Below are 20,613 nucleotides of genomic sequence, written 5' to 3'. Positions count from 1 at the left end.
ATTTGTCTAAATAATGTCGCAATAAATAGTGATTCGGCCCATTACGCAGATAAGATTACCTTTTCTAGGCAATACTACCACGATCGGCTGTGTGGAGTTGAAATTGCTTTTGTTTAGAAAATATAGGATACTCTCGGTAGCCGGCTACCCAGAGTTTAAAAAGAACCAAAAACTAAACAAGACCTTTTTCGAGCGATCGTGTTCTCGAAAAGTAACTAAACTACTACCTAATAAACTATGCTTTACAGGTCGCATCACTTGCGTGGAGCGAATCCTAGGCCCTATTCCCTTCCAAACCACCAACTCCGCGACACCTATGGAAGAGTCTGATGAACCTTCTGTATAAGATTTCTCATTTTATTCAAACGATCGCCGGGTAAAATCAGCACCGACACGATAGAAACCACGAAAAAATTCGTCGCGTGATTGAATATTATTAAAAAAATATAAGCAGTGCTCCTTATAGCCGGCTATCCGCAGATCAACTTGCTTATTTTGCTAATCGTATTAATACAACAAATGATAAATTTCCCAAATTATTGGCAGCCGGCTGCCCAGAGCAATTATTATATGCTAACGCTATTGGCACACTTACTAACAACTCTCCCCTTCCCGTGATACATGTGGAGATGCAGAGGATTCCTCGGTCTCTTGGAGCAACATGTATCGGACTAACATTCCTTCCTTTCCCGGAAGATCTGCATTCGGACGTGGCTGACGTCGGTATTGATCAGCATGCAGGGATCAGAATAGCTTGTACAATGTGGCTCATCATGTTATTCCCAAGCATGTTGTTCCATTGAACATTTTGCAACCTAATTTGGTTCTGGTCAATAACGGAGTAGCAACTACGGGCGATCTCTTATGCTTATGCTTGTGCTTATACTTAAGATTTTAAAGGACTCGATTTTCAGGATAATGCTTCTGCAATTCCACTGTAGAACAGTGATTAAATCCTTGACCTCGTTCGACGAATTAGCCATCGAAGGATACAATCGCTGAAAGGAGGGGCATTTTCGCAGTAAGCTGCATCAAGAATGTTTTACTGCGGGTAAAAAGCTTATCAAGATGCATTTAAGGGGGTCAGAAATATTTAAAGCTGTTAGAATAGGGTCCACAATATCAGAGAAATGTATTAAGCCAGCGCTGTTTTCTTTCTCTGGCTGAGACATGGGAACACTTGGGGTTTTTTATGTTCCTGGAAGTGCTGGGAACTCCTTTTTTGAGCACAGGTTACTGAGACCGGGAGCGACTTGCTTCGGTTATGCACCAGTACTTCCTTGAGTAGTTATTTTAAGGAAGGCATGAAGAGACCTGATGACCTTCACCTGCCTCCAGTCATGAGGGACAATATTACCCCCAAGAAACTTATTAAATAAATTCAACAAGCGTCTCTTGGCAGAGTCTGGTGGATTCCTTAACAAGTTAAATTTGATACTGTCTGGCCCTGGGGCTTTATTGTTACATGACAAGAGAGCAAGTGAGAACTCCACCATCGAAAACGGTGTTTCGTTCGCGTTATCGTGAGGGGATGCGGCGCGGCAGATCTTCTGTACCGGGGCGGAATCCGGACAAACTTTCTTGGCAAAATCGAATACCCAACGGTTTGAATATTCCACGCTCTCGTTAGTACTGTTTCGGTTTCGTAAGCGCCGGGCCGTACTCCAAAGAGTGCTAATCGATGTTTCTCTAGTTAATCCGTCGACGAACCGGCGCCAGTAGCTACGTTTTTTGGCTTTCATCAAACTCTTCGTGCGTGTTTCCGCCATCGCATACTGTCGGTAGCTAGCTGGCAGCCCGTCGTCTCGGAAGATCTTATACGCAGTGGCCTTCTCCGCGTACACGTCTGAGAACTTTTTGTTTCACCATGGATTGGGAGGACGCCCGCCTGTGTTCGCGTCTGGTATGCGTTTAGTCTGAGCTTGAATCGCGGTATCGAAAATCAAGCCAGCCAGGAACCCATACTCTTCCTCCGGATGAAGCTCTTGTGTGCACTCGATTTTGTCGGATATCGCGGACGCGAATTTTTCAACCAATATTTCGTGTGAGGTCATACGAAACATTGATTGCATTCGATGGCCCTGAACTTTTGGCAATATTATTTACGATTGGCAGACGGTCGCTGCGGTGAGGATCAGAGACTACTTTCCACATGTAATCTAACCGCAGCGATGTCGAGCAGAGGTACAGGTCCAAGGCGCTCGGACGCGCTGGAGGGACAGGAATCCGTGTCATTTCACCCGTATTCAAAATGGTCATATTGGAGTTGTCGCAAAGCTCATGGAGTAGGGTAGATCGATTATCGTAATGAAGGCACCCAAGTAGCACGCTTTGTTACTGTATAGTACTTGTAACTCTCTTGGTAACAACTAAGTTATGGAAAAAGCGCACTTTATTTGTATGTTGTGCAACATGTTCCTATTTGCAGCAAAATAATGAAAACAATAGCTGTGCCATTTGTCGAGCACTGGGTAGTTGAACAGTTCTGTTTTAGGGTGAAAAGGGCAAACAAAGAGGCATTTGCAACTTGTTAGACTGTTTGTGCAAGTTAGCAAAGTTTCTGATTAGTTTCACAACTGTTATTGATGTTTGCATACTTAACACTATTGGCCAACTCTATAGTTACATAGTTGCACAATCAGTTTAAAAACCCGTGGAAATTCTTTTCAAATATATCCAACAATAAAAAATATGGTGTAGCAGTTGTGCAACATTTAAAACTTTCAACAAGTTGCAATTGCTAGTTGGGCAACCCCATGCCGTACCGTGGGAGTTGAAGTCACCTAAAACTAGCCTCGGTGCGGGGAGGAGTTCCGCAATGTCGCAAATCCGTCGGTGGCTATCTGAGGCTCTAGGGGGATGTAGGTGGAAGCAATGCAAAGGTATTTGCCTTTAATTCTGGTTTGGCAAGCGACAACTTCAATACCTGGTGTCGAGGGGAGGTCGATTCGATTGAAAGAATAGCACTTTTTGATCCCCAAAAGTACTCCTCCGTAAGAGTCTTCTCGATCGAAGCGAATAATGTTAAAATCATGGAAGTGTGGGTCTATTTCTAAAGTAATCCATGTCTCGCATAGTGCAAAAGAAACGCATTTCAAGTTATTTAGTAAAATTTTCAGATTCGAGTGTGTATCTTCGTCGCGATCGGTTTACTCTCGTAGAGCTTCGAGTCGGTTAATTTTCATCATTTTCGACACAGTTTGCTGCTTCTCGGTTATCGATAGTGTGAATAACGGTGCAATTTAACGATTGTACAAAGTGAAGTGGCTTATAAAAGCATTTTTCGGAATATTTTCGACTGACGCGAGTGGCATCAGTTTGTGAAAATCGAATTCCGGCAAATGAACAAAAAAAATCTTTTCCTCGCATTACGCGCCGTCGATTCCCGATGCAAGGCCAATAAAAGTGAGCAGAAAACATCTAGTGACACAGTGCACATTCTACAAATAATCACCTATTTTCGATTGGGTGTTTCATCGGCGGTGCCTTGGATATTCAACTGTTTTTTTAACTTTCTTATTTTATTGCAAATGAGTAGAGATTTGATTATTTTATATTCGGGATTGCAGATATTTTGTCGGATGTAAATTTTGGGTGTTCATTGCTGTGATGGCAAAGGGAATACGTATCTGCCGGTCGGCCAACTTTTCTTTGGACTGGGCAAACTAATTTCTGTGTTTGTTTAGGGTTTGTTTTACCAACGGGGAACTGATCCACAGAGCATTCAATGTGCTTAGGGAAAACACATGGCCTTATTTGAGTGGAATGATGACTTCAATCATGTATAAGGTTTGAGAACTGACAATTCGCGAGAGGGATCGGGAACCGGTTGGCAATTACCTTCAGTTATTTCAGGACGAAGAATAAGTGTTCTGCTGTCACATTCTTTGGTTAGCTTTCAATTCTATCTCATGCCTCCACGCGAGTCTAGGTCTATTGACGACATTTGGTCCTTAGACCGGCGACGACAGGGTGCTATCGGCCTTCAGCCGATAGTGCCAGAACGAGAGGGTGCGAACGGATCTAGCCGAGAAGACTACGTAAAAATGAATAGTTGTTCGGAGGTCGGCTCCACTGAGACTTTGATTTGACTGGTATCGATGATCGCGGGTCAATCCGTACTGAGAATTCGCCGCGTCTGTTTTAATGAATCTAATTTCAAGTTCCGTTATTGGTAACAAGCCCGTGCATCAGGTTAACGATCCTCTGTAGTTCCCTTCAATATTCGATATAATCGTTCGTATACGTGTAATGCCGTTATAAGCACATTTGTCCCATGTTCTATGGAATTCCCTATATACATGGGACAGTTATGCATAGAACGGCAGTGTATTTCACAAACAATTCGATAAGGAAAATAGGAAATACTTTCGTTGATTTATAACATCTCGAGCTCTACTCTTAGCATAACTCTTTGTCTGTATAACGTGTTATCATTTGGTAGTTTGCAACCCAAAAATATATCGTAGAGAAGAAATAGCGAAATTTGTCTAAATAATGTCGCAATAAATAGTGATTCGGCCCATTATGCAGATAAGATTACCTTTTCTAGGCAATACTACCACGATCGGCTGTGTGGAGTTGAAATTGCTTTTGTTTAGAAAACATAGGATACTCTCCGTAGCCGGCTACCGAGAGTTTAAAAAGAACCAAAAACTAAACAAGACCTTTTTCGAGCGATCGTGTTCTCGAAAAGTAACTAAACTACTACCTAATAAACTATGCTTTACAGGTCGCATCACTTGCGTGGAGCGAATCCTAGGCTCTATTCCCTTCCAAACCACCAACTCCGCGACACCTATGGAAGAGTCTGATGAACCTTCTGTATAAGATTTCTCATTTTATTCAAACGATCGCCGAGTAAAATCAGCACCGACACGATAGAAACCACGAAAAAATTCGTCGCGTGATTGAATATTATTAAAAAAAATATAAGCAGTGCTCCTTATAGCCGGCTATCCGCAGTTCAACTTGCTTATTTTGCTAATCGTATTAATACAACAAATGATAAATTTCCCAAATTATTGGCAGCCGGCTGCCCAGAGCAATTATTATATGCTAACGCTATTGGCACACTTACTAACAACTCTCCCCTTCCCGTGATACATGTGGAGATGCAGAGGATTCCTCGGTCTCTTGGAGCAACATGTATCGAACTAACATTCCTTCCTTTCCCGAAAGATCTGCATTCGGACGTGGCCGGCGTCGGTATTGATCAGCATGCAGGGATCAGAATAGCTTGTACAATGTGGCTCATCATGTTATTCCCAAGCATGTTGTTCCAATGAACATTTTGCAACCTAATTTGGTTCTGGTCAATAACGGAGTAGCAACTACGGGCGATCTCTTATGCTTATGCTTGTGCTTATACTTAAGATTTTAAAGGACTCGATTTTCAGGATAATGCTTCTGCAATTCCACTGTAGAACAGTGATTAAATCCTTGACCTCGTTCGACGAATTAGCCATCGAAGGATACAATCGCTGAAAGGAGGGGCATTTTCGCAGTAAACTGCATCAAGAATGTTTTTACTGCGGGTAAAAAGCTTATCAAGATGCTTTTAAGGGGGTCAGAAATATTTAAAGCTGTTAGAATACGGTCCACAATATCAGAGAAATGTATTAAGCCAGCGCTGTTTTCATTCTCTGGTTGAGACATGGGAACACTTGGGGTTTTTTATGTTCCTGGAAGTGCTGGGAACTCCTTTTTTGAGCTCAGGTTACTGAGACCGGGAGCGACTTGCTTCGGTTATGCACCAGTACTTCCTTGAGTAGTTATTTTAAGGAAGGCATGAAGAGACACCTTCTGGCCTTTACGACGAAGCTTGGGAGAGTAAACGTTCCTCCTTTTTCTATTGCTTCTAGGCACAGCAGAAAATGTTCCCTCCTGGGGCTCATGACAATCGCCTTCGTCAGTATACAAGTTGGTATAGACGTTCGTAGAGACAGGTGGTGTAGCTCTCTTAAGCATTTCTGCAAAAGATCGCTTAAAGCGTCCCTGAAGGGAACGCTTAAGATTCTCCTCGCGCTGTTTGTACGTGGGACATGAAGGGAGATCATGTGGGTTTCCCCCACAGTATAGACACTTTTCGACATCTCTTCCACAGGAATCATCCGCATGATTCCCACCGCATTTCCCACAACGGGCTTTATTGCTACAATGGGAGGCTGTGTGTCCCAATTGTTTGCAATTAGTACAGTTCATGACCCGCGGCACAAAGAGGCGAACAGGTAGACGAACTTTGTCAAACAGGAGGTAGTTGGGTAGAGCAGAACCAGCGAAGGTCACCCGATAAGAGTCTGAGTTGACGTATATTTTCTTCCTGTCAGCTGCGACTGATGCTGAATGCAAACATTTGCACTCCAATATCTTCACTGGCTTAAGTATGGGGTTTTTGAAACAGCCGGTCCCATATTCTAGCAGGTCCTCGTAATTAAGACTCGAATCGGAAACGACACCCCTGAATTCAACCCTGCTAGCTGGAATATACACCCTATATTCCTTTATAAAGGGCCAGTAGCCAGCATTATCATTTGCCTGATTTAAACTGTTAACAACTACCCGAAGCTTATCTGGGCGAATTTTAGATATTTCTGCCACGGCCGAATACCGATCCGTCAGAACTCGAGAAATCTGCAACAGATTCAAACACTTTTTATCATTAGTCCGATAGAAGATCACGAATGGCCCGGTGGGAGAGCTTGGATATACTTTGAGCCGGGGAGCCGATTTTGTTTCGACGTTCATCTCACCTTGAGATGAGCCGCCGTAAGGGGAAGTCATTTTTGCACGGGCCTATTGCCCAGTGCACGTTGGTAAGACAGCCAAGAAGGGGAAACGTAAACTAATACTTAACTTCTGTATGTAACGGTATAGAGACGGCTTACTGCTTCACTTGTCACTGACCGGCTAACGGTACTCAGAAACAGAAACACAAAAGAAGGGAAAAAATACTGACACCTCGACTAGCCGGAGAGTGCGCAAGATAACCTTGAACGCGGATTAGCACTATTCCTTGTCGCTATAGAGTGTACGGACTGTGTGTGTGTCCTAACTCCCACTGTCCGGCAGCGGTTTACAGAAAAAAAGGTGTTTCCATGTATTTATATACATACCTGCAAATAACTTGATTCCAGGATTTAGGTAGGTGCTAGCTCAATTAATTTTCCGATTAACCATTTCGTATACAAGGCAAACCGTGTTCCGAAGTAATCGTTAAATTAACCAGCCCCGCCTTAATGTAATGTTTGAATCAAATGGAATATACTCGGTCCATTCACTAGCCGAATACTCACCAGAAGTACACTCACGAGAATGGATAAAAATCACAGCAGAATAAAAGAGACGGAAATAGAAAACATACAAACTCTGCATATTTCTGTACACCCAAGAATACACCCAGAGTAAGCACTCAACGAGTGAACAGACCGAAAACGTTCAACGCACAAATTCCATAGCAGACAGAATAAGAGACATAAAAAATATGCCGTCGATGATGCTTTCCGTGTAGAGTACATACGCACTTTTCAGTGGGTTTGTCCGTCTCACTTTCGTAATAGCTTGGTTCTTCTCACACACTCTCGTTCGCAGTAACAGCTTTCGTACAAAAGTGGAGCGGTGAGTGCGGAAGTGTATTCGTACACCCGCTTGTTTTCGCTCCTGACGATGCTTCTGCGGGGAAGAAAAACCTCCGAGAAGGGATTTTTCGGCTCGTCACACTCCAGGAATCTATTTCATCCGGAGTACTCCATAATGTCCGACTATCCACCGATCCTTTGGTACACTCTTCCAGCGTATAAACGCTCAAAACACGTCCCAAAATGGCAGCAATTTGGGGATTTCTCTTCACACACGGCCACCCACTCGCCTCAATCGGCATATCTTCTCCGCTATAGAGTGTACGGACTGGCAATAAAAGACTTGTATCTCGACTGACCGCTCGATAACGAATGAAATGATGGGTAGTATCGTGACCTTATTTTTATAGGTACACACTTAGAAAAAATGAAAATTACATTTGACGTAAACAACATTGCGACGTATTTTGCTGTTCAATAAAAAAAAATTACATGTTTTGAATGTGAAATAAATTATTGTGTCTCTTTTGGTGTAGAACTCGGTTGAATGGAGATGGAGAATCGTTAATAAAGTACATTTTTACATGTTCTTGAATGTAAATTCAAGTGAATTGTAACGCTCCTTTTATGTGCATCTTGCGAGATGTAAATATTTTTAAGTGTGTATATTATGCGATATATTTATTCCTTAACACCCTTATTATAAATAAAGCAAATAGTAATTTTTGCACCATGACCAGCATAACCGAAATCTTTCAAAAGAAGCCAAATTTTAGCTAGAATTTGGGTTTCAAAAATGCAGTTGCTCTCAGTGATGGGGCGAGTATACTTATGTGAGCAATCTTTTATCTCACTACTAGGTGGATTACTTGATGATCTGTGAATTAATACAATCCTCCAACATCTACCTCGCCGTTGAACGCAACGCCTAACCCAAAGGACAAATACATGAACTCTAGAAAAAATTTCACTATGACGTAAACTGACACAGTATTTTGCTTTGAAGTATACTTACACGTTAATATTTGAGAAATAGTTTATTTATTATTGATGTGATTCACAAAATGTTTTCAGAATCGAATTCCTTGAATCACGTAGATGTGTTTCCATACCCCAATATTCAAAATCAGTTTAGTTTAGCTCCAAAAAACACCAATAAAGCAATACTCTGTATGTATCGGTCTCATTTTTAGTTAGTGAAAATTGATAAGTGAGGAATAAACATGGATTTTCACAATATACAGCTTGTTAGAAAGGTATTTATGTATGGAGTTTGCATGACGTGTTCGATAGTTATTTACTTAAAACATGTTGGAATTTTAAAATCACCCATATCTCAGAAGGTACACAACATATCGAAAAACAAAAATTATAATGTCGAATGGTCACGTTAGGCCTTTCATTTGAAACTAGTTTCATTAAAATCGGTTCAGCTATTGCTGAGATAATTACATGACATTAGTGTACATACATACATACGGGAATTTTTTTTTTCAAAGTTTGAGCAAATACTATACATTTCTTTTGTAAGAAATGTAAAAACGCAGGTTTGGGTACCATTTTGACCTAGCTCCTGTGAAATAGCTTGACTTCGTTGTCATAGATGTGACAAAGTGTTGCATAGACATGGCAAACGTATAAGTTTCCCGATCCGAACATACCAATTTTGACGAAATTATCTCACCCACGCATGCGGTATCTCATCCGAAAACACTAATATTTTTTAAACATTGGTTATAAATATAAGTAGTTTTTCGACAACAAAACTATTTCAACGTTTTTTAGAAACTTTTAGTAATTTGTATTTTTTATTCAGGTATAGTTTAATTTAATTTGAGGCTGCATTAATTTTTAGAAATGCGGGACAAGTCTCCCGAAATTAACCTAAGTATGTATTTCATTCTATAGATAGAAATACTGAAGCTTCGAGATGCATTCAACAAAAAGTTCGATGAACTGAAAACGCTGAAAAATAACGAAATGGACACTGTGCTAAAGAGAAATATCCGGTTGCGTATCATTCAGCAAGAACTACTAATCATGTCGGAACTGTTGGAGACTGACGACTTCATACCGGAAATAATTGTCGATCCATGCTTTCAACCGGATGAAATCCCTAACACAATAGTAAAAATCGAAAATCACGAGATTTCTGTTACTCAGTATTTAACTCCCAGTACGGAATGTCTTCTCGCATTCGAAAAGGCGGAACGAGAACGCAGACAGCGCGAACTGATGGCTGATGACTTCAAAGATCGTGCACTCATGGTCATGATGGATGGAGTATTAGAGCACCGTTGGGAAGATGAAATTAAAAAAACACCATCCACTCCTCAATGTTTGGTAAAATTCACAATGTGAATAAAACAATTAGTATAATATCAATTAATAGTAAACATTATAGGAAACAGGAAAAGACCCACAATACTACACCGAAACCGATCTTCGAGAAGTGAAAGAATATGAAGATCAACTAGAATTCTTAAGCAGTGAGCGAAAACGCTATAAACAAATTCTTGGATTGGAAAAAGTGCAAACAGTTAAGAGTTTGGAAGATCAGATAAAAAAATTCAACACAATAGTAGGGCAATGTTTGCTGGAAAAGATCCGCATAGAATCTGCCATACGAGAAGAAGAAATACGTATTCTGAGAAATTCTCTGTTTCATCATCAACGTTTGATATTTGATCGTGACATAAACCATCTCAGACATGGTATAGACGTGATGCAAAAACAGATCGACGAACTAACTGAAATTATAGCTGGCCTCCAGGATAAAGTTGTCGATTACAAGAATACATATGAAACACTAAACACCAAAGATAAGATGCTCGACAAGCAATTCAAAATAAACTTCTCAGATACTGCGCAATCTGCAATTGTTGATCAAGCTTACAAAATTTTCAAGTAATATCTAACATTATTTTTATTGAAAAATATTATAATTTTTTGGTGAAAACTAATCTCTTGATGGGCTTACAGGAAACGCCCCAAGGCACAATTGCGAGCGGCGATAACTGTATCTGTATTCCAAGATCTGGCTAAACGCATTACAGTTAAAAAAGCAAATCAAAAGAGTAAAATCCTTCTACCGCAAGAATGCGTAGATCATTTATCAGCCTGCGAGATCCTCGATAATACAACACATTGTCCTGCCGGTATGGATAGCAATATGTGGCATACGCTGTGTAAAATGAGACGGTTTAAGATGGAAAGTGAATTCAGAGTAATAATAAACCAAATTTTTCACATCCTAATTGTAACAATTGATTCTCAATTGTAGCTCAAAAGCTGCGAAATTCAACTAGCAGATGCAGAAACCGCCTTGTATGCTTTTCAACGAGAAATTGCTTCTAAAAAAAATCAGCTTGCTTTCCAAGAAAGTCAAATCCGGCAGTTGCTCCACGTTAAGGTATGATTAACTTTTATTTAATTTCCGTATGATATACGTGTTATATTGGAATATATATATATATATATATATATATATATATATATATATATATATATATATATATATATATATATATATATATATATATATATATATATATATATATATATATATATATATATATATATATATATATATATATATATATATATATATATATATATATATATATATATATATATATATATATATATATATATATATATATATATATATATATATATATATATATATATATATATATATATATATATATATATATATATATATATATATATATATATATATATATATACTAGGGTGAGGCATTGTTATGTGGAAAAACGTAATCATAACCTAATCAACCGAGCACAGCACTTTTTTGGTTCCATTTGGGGTCCCAAACAACTGTGCAAAATTTGAGGTCGATTGGATTTGACCCGGCGTAGCGCATTGCGTTTAAAATTTGTATGGAATTTAGTATGGGAAAACCTGCTCAATTTTATGGGCGTATGTAGTTTAGCAATAGGGCATAGTGAGAGGAAAGGGAGGGGGAGGCTTCAAAATATAGAAATTCTAACTGAAATAACTTATATCTTGTCGAGTTGAAATGTTCAGATGAATTATTTTAAAACATTTGCACAATATTCTATGCATAATAGTAACTATGAAATGAAACATACTGTATCCCTCTGCATTTACTTTACATGAATGGAAGTAAAGCTGCAGACTGAATCAACTGATGTCGAGTTGATATGTCAGAGGAATGCATTGATTATATTTCAGTTTAATACGCACTATGATTTGATAGGATGCTCTTTTCGATGTGATTCGATCACCTGAAGTAATAATTACTGTTGAACTGGGGCACTTGTGGATTGTGTAAATGTTTTAAAATAATTCATCTGAACATTCCAACTCGATAAGATTTCAGTTATTTCAGTTCCAATTTCCATATTTAAAAGTCCCCCCCCCCCCCTCTCCCCTCACTACGCCCTATTGCTAAACTACCTATGCCCATGAAATTGAGCTAAGGCTTTTGAATAATTCATCCAAACATACCAATATGGTAAATCTAAAGTATATGATGTTATTTTGGTACGCTATATGACATATCATTGGTACACTCGCAGTGTTGGCAAAAAAAATGATTTTTGGCAATTATTTCGATCTATCGAACTTTGAATAGCTATAACTTGTTGTAGAGACATTCTAGCACCATGCATCCTTCGGCAAAGTCCGGACTAAGTGACAAAATATTGATTTCGAGAAACACGAGTTTAAAGTTTGAATCGCAGCATCCTTTACATAATGATTGAAAATTAATTTTTGCCGTAATTCTTGTTTATTGTTACATATTTCAAATCTGGCAAGAGTCGAATGTAGTTGAGTTGTAATTCTTTATCCATTGCTATAATTATCTCATTTTTTGATGTTTTGCGACTTAGTCCGGTCTGACTTAACACCGACCAATTGTAATCTGTAAAATAGAAAATGCAAAAAAGTAGGTTTTCCCATACTAATTTCTATACAAATTTCAAACGCAATGCGCCACGCCGGGACAAATCCAATCGACCCCAAATTTTGCACAGTTGTTTGGGACCCCAAATGGAACCAAAAAGTGCTGTGCTGAAAAAACGATCATTTTGCACCATATATATATATATATATATATATATATATATATATATATATATATATATATATATATATATATATATATATATATATATATATATATATATATATATATATATATATATATATATATATATATATATATATATATATATATATATATATATATATATATATATATATATATATATATATATATATAAATTACAATACAACGACCATTTTTGAAATCACTAATCTACACCCCTAGCGTCGCGTCGTTCCAAATCATTTAAAGAAATTGACACCGTCCAGATTTGGATGAAATCGGTTAACCCTAATCCCTTCCCCAAAGAGCTTAAAGTTTGTATGGGATTTTTGGCCAAATTGAATGGGGAAACACACGCAGTTCACAAAATAGCTTTAAATATCCGAGCATGGACTTAGTAAGGAGGTAAGCTATTGAAGATATACCGAACAGATTTGTCGAAGACTGCAAGCCAATTCAACCAACCGTTAACCGTTATGTATCTGACGCGGTACCTGGGCACCTTTTTAGGTTTCAATTAATGAAATTCCTATGATTTATCCATAGCTGGAAATTGAAACTTTGTGACATCTTATAACTTCACTAAGTCAAGTTTTTTGGGTTAATAAAATTGTTGATATAGTGAGGGGGGAGCTAGGAGGGGCTCCTGAATTTTTTTACTACGTAACAGGCCGACGTGGGTAACCGGGTACCCACAAATCTGAAATTCCAATAACTAAGGTAATTTCCAACCGATTTTGATGCTTTTGGGTGTTTTGGATTCAGGAACTCATCCGCTTTTGGACTTGGTAAAAATGAATCGGGTCACTTCATTCGGTTCCCGGGAATCCGGATTTCCAGAAGCAGGTTCCAGTACTGGGATACTATTTGTGAACTTCAATGGAATATTAGCAATATGGGTATTAAAATTCTTGGAATTGCATCAGTAGGCTGCATCTCATGGTTTTGGAACCATTTGGTGATTTGACCCAGGAACGGACATTCCGGAGCAGGTTCCCGTGGGGCCGTGAGTGGCCATTCCATTCCAATTCCATTTTTGAAATTGCCATAGGGTCCCGTAACAATAAATAACAGACTTCCGAGACAATTTGAAGAGTTTTGATACTAATATTGTTAGGACATTATTAAAATTTACAAATCATACCCTAGTACTGGAACATTACCCCGGAAAATCCGGATTACCAAGCACCAGATCCATTCATCCGGTTCAATTTTACAAATCAAAAAATGGACGAGTTCCTGAATCCAAAAAATCTAAAAGTGTCCAAATCGGATAAAGGAAGCCATAGTTATGAGCATTTCAATTTGTGGGTACCCGGGTACCCACGTTGGCCTGTTAAAGGTGATTTTTGTTGGACACATAACAGTTAAAGAGTTATTAACGTTTAAAGTTGGATAACATTCGTAAAGGGCGTACTCCGCTTCTCTCATATATGTAAACCACGTGTAAAGGTGGGTCAAAGTTAGGAAAAACTAATATATCTCTGAAACGATGAGAGATAGAAAGCTATGATGTTCCACAGAGTTGTAGAAGAATAAAAGGACTATTTGTTTTCACTTGAGGGCTTCAGGATTTCTCCGCATGATGGCGGTAGTGAGCCAAGCAATTTAAAGGGAGTCCTCCTATCTATACAACGGTAAGGAGATGGAGCATTTTGATGTTGTACTAAGTAGTAGATCACTAAAAAACTTTATTTTCTCATTCGGAAAATGTAAAATTTGACCGTATGGTGGCACCAGGGACCGACACTAAGGTAATACTCCTATATGCACAACAGTAAGAGGTAGCGCAATCCGATGTTCTACGAAGTTGCAGTCTTTACGCTTTCGTGTAAAGCAAATTTACAGTTTACGCCCGGTTAAAATAAGCAGCTGCTTGAGACACTTCGTGGATGACTTGTCTAGAGACACATCATTGGGTACTCTTTGGAACATTGCCAGAAGAATTTGAAATTAAAACGTAGCGTTTGTCCAGATTCTAATACTGCGCACAATATCATTCGATATGCTCCCACAAGTAACGTCTTAATCGACTCACCCTTAACAATTATAGGGTTTTCAATTAAACTCCAAAAATTCAACAATAATCCTCAGGGTAAGAACAGAATCTGATTCAATCTTTCTGCACTTGCAAAAAGACGCAAGTTCAACAGTTTTTTCAAACAGTGGAAGCTATCGCCATTTCAAAACCATGAAACAGACCCTCGTAACTCGACTGAAATTGCAATTGTTGGAAAAAAATCACAATTGGGTTGAGGCGAAACTGCTTGTTATTAGTTACCCAGTTTGGTTTTCGGAGAAGAAAAGGAACAAAGTGCTACCAGACCTGGACAATATCAGTTCAGTTGTATCAAAACATGTGAAATCGATGGGCGAACAAACTGAACCATCACTTATTGTACGGAACTTTCAGTTGAATGCATCAGTTACTGATATTTACTGCCAGCGAAGTGATATTTAAAACAATTACACGTTATTGATCAAACATACCGTTCGACATTGATCTTATGTTTGTCTGACAATGATCCGATGTTGGTCCGACATAAGCCCAATAATGGTCCGACATTGATCTGAGATTGGTCCGACGTTGGTCCAACCTTGGTTTAACATTCTATTGTATATACACCATCATTGCTCCAGGAGGAAAATTTTACAATTATTACCCGCCACTCCAATGGAATGTACCCTGTTGAAGTGTTCATATCCTCTTTGAAGTAGAACTGGAATAATTCCATATTTTCCCGGAAACTTATATGGAGCAAAACTTTCAATAGCCCATTGTCACAATTCTACGACAAAATGCACATGAATCAGAATCTTTTCAGAGGCAGTCGTCAGTGATGGCTCTATACAGTCTGGAAAGTATGCGTGTCAAAAAGACAGTAATCGAACTAACATGACAGTCTTTCGATTTCGAAAGCAACTTATTTAATCTACTAGTCTTGTTGAAACTTTGTGACATTTGTGCAGAGATTTACCAACCACTTCGCACAGAGGGTCGAAAGGCATTTCTGTATGTTTTGCGAGCCTACGTAAATGCCTCCAACCCATCCCACCCGATTCCAAGCTCTTATACATAATTTTTTGAGTCGAACAAGTTCGGTATTCCATCAAGGTGTTCCTCTAGAAGCACGCATAACTCGAAGCCGGTAAGCCTTTTGGTATGCTTGTTGTTATATCCACTATCTCATCCAAGTCGAAAGATACCCCTGAAACCTCGTCGCCAAACACTCTTCGTACAGGGTTGGTAGAATTGGGATTACGATATGTGACGATATCTAGCGAGACGTTCAAATGATCAAAGACGATGTACTTATGATCAAATAACGACGAATCGTGGTCGTTTGGTATGAACCAATCGTGCATAATACCGCCAGAGCAGACAGCTAGATCTTACTCTTCTTTGCTAACTCTTGCAAATGTTGGGCGATTTCTTATTTTAAATATGTGCTGATTTGTACTATTTATGTACTACTTATGTGGTGGGCTTTTGCATCACCGCCGATTACGAAGCGATACCCATTTCTGCCACAGTATGACACAAATCTTTTGAAATCATCAGAAGGTTCATTATTCGGTAAATATGCCGAACAATAGACGTATTTCTTATTTATGTAATCAGCAGCCATATTGACTGTTACAGCACGAATATCGCGAGTCGCGAGGTCGTCTGTAAGACATGCATCAATGCACAAAACATTTCGCGTGAATTTGTGATGTCATCATAGAAGTTTCCATTGTAGAGTTACGCTTCTTGAACCAATGCTATGGAAGCATTTCCTTACTGCGCAAGGCGGGATAGATTCATAGTGGCAGTACGTTTATGCTAAAGATTAATTTGTGCTACTCTAACCATACTCGATCACAGTACTATACATTACATCATCAGCACTTGTTGAACAGGAACTAGAAGATATCAAACACGTTGGATTATAATCGCCTATAGCGAACCCCGAAATGGGTATTAGGGACATGACCATCATTTGAATCCCACGATTTGCGAAGAAACAAACAAATGTCCACTGTGTCAGAGATTCGCTTAGATCAGAAATACTCTTCCAGTGATGATACAGGAGTTAGATACAATAGGTTTGTTCCAGTACACGGAAGTCACTCCGGAGTAAACAGGAGCAAAAAATATTTGCTCCTTTTTACTCCGGTTTGCTACCAGAAGAAGAAAAAAGAGAAGAAGAGAGTACAGGAACGATTTTCTCCGGAGTACTTCCAGTTTCTCCTGGTACTGGAACAGACCTAATGTTTACATTGAATAAAATGACAACAATTTGTTTATATACGCTAAAATGCAACTAGGTTCTTTAAGGTGCATAAACTTATTTGCGCCTTTTTATTATTTAGTGTTAGTTCCAACAGTACAGAGTATCGCAAAAAGAAAAATGCAAGTATTTTTTTAATGCATTTAACGATCGAGTGCATAAACAATAAAATATGCAAATAAAAACGTACCTTTTAGCGATTTTGTCAAGAATATTGAACAAATACTGATATTGTGATGAAGGTGGATAATTTTTTTCTACGTACTGTATATGCCCTTCCGTTATTTTATTTCAGGCATTTTTTACAGTTCATACTAAACTTCTCACCTTTTATTCCAGTTTGAAGATTCTACCAACAGAAATGTTCAAATTATTTTAAAACTAGGATTTATCGAGGTGCCCATGTCTGGTCATTTGGTTGATTTCGATAGTTGCATTCTTATTCATCGCACGGACGTTGATGACATTAACGTAATTATAAAACGTGCTGGAGCGAAAAAGCTTAAAGCCATGATCAATGCGGCCATGTTCAGGAGGAGGATTATTTCTCTGGAGTGGGAACACAAAGCACTTAGACTTAAAATTAGAGACATGAAGGATCAGATAAAAATGATCGAAAAATGCAAAATCACCAAAGAAGTTCAAGAATGGTTAAAGCGTAAAGAAATGAGTACAATGGAAGACCTAGGCCAGCTAGCCCTTGAGCGAGAAATTGAGAACACAATTTATGCAGAGGATAAAATGCTGATGGAAGTGTAAGATGTGATTTGTATAAGGTTAGGCGTTGTTTTTACTATATTCTATTATAGGAGGAAATCTGTTGAAGAATTGGAGGAAAGAATCCAAGGCAAAAGAAAAGAGAACAAGCTTCTTGATAAGCAAATTCAGGAATTAAATGTTGATGTTACTGAGCAACATTTGCAGAAAAATTCAGAATTAGAGACGATAAAGGAGGAAGTAAGTCGCGCTAAAATGTCCGCCATCATTGACAGAGCTCGCCTTGTGCGTTTGGTACAAGCTCAGCACTCACAAATATTAGAGCTTGGAACAATGTTGGAGTTACAACGTTTAAAAACTTATCCTACTCTGACAGCACCACCGACACTAATTCATGTCAATTAGTCATTAGTTCCGACTTCGAAAATGCATTATATTTCAGAACTGAGTAATCAACCTTTGTAATAATTTAATTAATATTATTTCATAAACCAAATTCGTTTATATTTTTCAGTTTACATTATATATATAAGTATACAGGGTGTTTGGTTTATGGTTAAGAACCTCTCGAGCGGTGATAGAGGATTATGTTTGGGGGAAAATACTTCTACATATGGTCGGTGTTAGGTCAGACCGGACTAAGTGACAAAATATTAATTTCGGGAAAAACTAGTTTAAAGTTTGAATCGCAGCATCCTTCACATTATGATTGGAAATTAATTTTTGACATAATTCTTGTTTATTGTTACATATCTCAAATCAAATATTCTTTGTCCAGTGCTATCATTATCTAATTTTTTGATGTTTTGCGACTTAGTCCGGTCTGACTTAACACCGACCATATTGATGGTATACCGTTACTGACCGGCATAAATGTGTACCATGTGCCAGCCATTCAATTAAACGTTTAAAAATCATTTTCAATATGGGTCGTTGAACGAAAGTATAACCATTGCCTGGTAAAATATCGAACATAACCGTTATGTATCCGACGCGGTACCCGGGTACCTTTTTAGGTTTCAATTAATGAAATCCGTATATTTTATCCATAGCTGGATATTGAAACTTTGTGACATCTTTGAACTTCACGAAGTCAAGCTTTTGGGTTAATAATATTGTTGATATAGTAAGGGGGGGGGGGGAGTTAGGAGGGGCTCCTGATTTTTTTTACTACGTAACAGGCCGACGTGGGTACCCGGGTACCCACAAAACTAAAATACCAATAACTAAGGTAAATTCCAACCGATTTTGATGCTTTTAGGTGTTTTGGATTCATCCGCTTTTGGACTTGGTAAAAATTAATCGAGTTACTTCATTCAGTTTCCGGGAATCCGGATTTCCGGAAGCAGGTTCCAGTACTGGGATACTATTTGTGAACTTCAATGAAATACTAGCAATATGGGTATCAACATTCTTGGAATTGCATCAGTAGGCTGTATCTCGTGGTTTTGGAACCATTTGGTGATTTGACCCAGGAACGGACATTCCGGAGCAGGTTCCCGTGGAGACGTGAGTGGCCATTCCATTCCAATTCCATTTTATTTAAATTGTCATAGGGTCCCGTAACAATAAATAACAGACTTTCGAGACAATTTGAAGAGTTTTGATACTAATATTGCTAGGACATTATTAAAATTTACAAATCATACACCCAAAACTAGGCCCTAATACTTTTCGCGTAAGAGAAAAATATGTCCCAAACGATATAGAGCATTGCATGAAAATGTATAACCTCACTTTTCTGACAGCTCAGAGAGCTTGTTTACATGGAGTTAGAAAATTTTTGATCCCACCCAGTACAAGAAACTTGGTTCGATTTCTAACACCATGCAAACAAGCTCGCTGAACTGTCATTTTTTCGAGCCTTTTTGCTCTTATGACGTCATCTTGCAATGTCCCATTAAGTTTCTTGCTAAAAAGGTATTAAGACTCGAGGTCAGAAAAGTAATAACAAATACATATATGTCCGCGCTGTATAACATTCATATGGAATACATGATTCTTTGCGTTTGATTTGTTCTTATACTATTCATACACATTCGTCGAACAGTCGTATAACGTATAGCATGCCGCTTGTCAATGTATTGTGAAACCCTACATTATTCATGTACGAACGAGCGAGCGCTTATAATATCATCAGTTTAGCTTGTACAGTGAAGTAAAGTTGACTAAAGACGCTCAGCACAGGTATGTTTGAATAGGCTATTTCTCATTTAATGCGCAATATTAGTTTTATTTGATTATACTTTTTAATTCACATAACATTTTGAATTCAATATATTCGGTGGTCAGCCGCAAATCCATAAAGTGATTTTGGTGTAGTTTCAAGACATTTTGAACATATACATATGATAGATAGGAAATTCCAAAGAACATATGTGCCTACGGGCAGTATAGGCATAATATGATAACCTTTCGGAAGTGTGCACCGTGTATACCATGATCAAAGACTCTAGCGAAATCGTTTTTGGTGCATGTTATTTTTAAACTTTAACCTTCGAGGTAAAATCATATTTGAGCTTTATGTTGTCGCCTAAATATACACAAAGATGCCATTACCAACGGATAATACAAACATTTACTTTTTTATTCTTTCCTTTTCTCTGTTTATTTAGTAGTTAACCGAAGGTTCAAAAAGAAAGCAAAGCGCTCCAACAATGGTCTGACTGCCATGTAAACTTTTACCAAATCCCTCACATCCACAAAACTCTACGTAGATTGTTCAAAATGATAATGGAAATTCTTGTTTATATCTAGCTTTGTGACAAACGTCTAATAAATAAGATATTTACATTAGTTCTCTACACACGGCTGTTCGAACTAATTATCAAAATTCATTAGCGGAAATGGTGTGATCGATTTCAGGTGTACGTCTAACTCCCTGTTTCGGAAAAACTACTTACAGTGACATAGCTACGTTACACACCTGCAATTTTAGAAAAAAAA

General features: G+C 38.4%; 1 protein-coding gene across 5 annotated transcripts in view; it reads left to right on the top strand.

Annotated features, from left to right (window-relative positions):
- The window catches only part of LOC131677939 (cilia- and flagella-associated protein 43), a 107,809-nt gene extending 89,690 nt beyond the window's left edge, over positions 1–18,119 (top strand). For all 5 annotated transcript variants that reach the window (XM_058958031.1, XM_058958036.1, XM_058958033.1 and 2 more), the window contains 6 exons: positions 9,486–9,920; positions 9,982–10,484; positions 10,560–10,803; positions 10,861–10,989; positions 17,290–17,705; positions 17,760–18,119. In XM_058958031.1, the coding sequence (XP_058814014.1) occupies positions 9,486–9,920; positions 9,982–10,484; positions 10,560–10,803; positions 10,861–10,989; positions 17,290–17,705; positions 17,760–18,072 (2,040 nt within the window). In that variant the 3' untranslated portion in view covers positions 18,073–18,119. The remainder of the gene's footprint in view (positions 1–9,485; positions 9,921–9,981; positions 10,485–10,559; positions 10,804–10,860; positions 10,990–17,289; positions 17,706–17,759) is intronic.
- Positions 18,120–20,613: the final 2,494 nt, after the last annotated feature.

The sequence above is a fragment of the Topomyia yanbarensis genome, chromosome 1, assembly GCF_030247195.1.
Source record: "Topomyia yanbarensis strain Yona2022 chromosome 1, ASM3024719v1, whole genome shotgun sequence".
NCBI lineage: Eukaryota > Metazoa > Arthropoda > Insecta > Diptera > Culicidae > Topomyia > Topomyia yanbarensis.
Note: the sequence above shows the minus strand (reverse complement) of the source record. Positions and strands in the feature narration are given on the sequence as shown.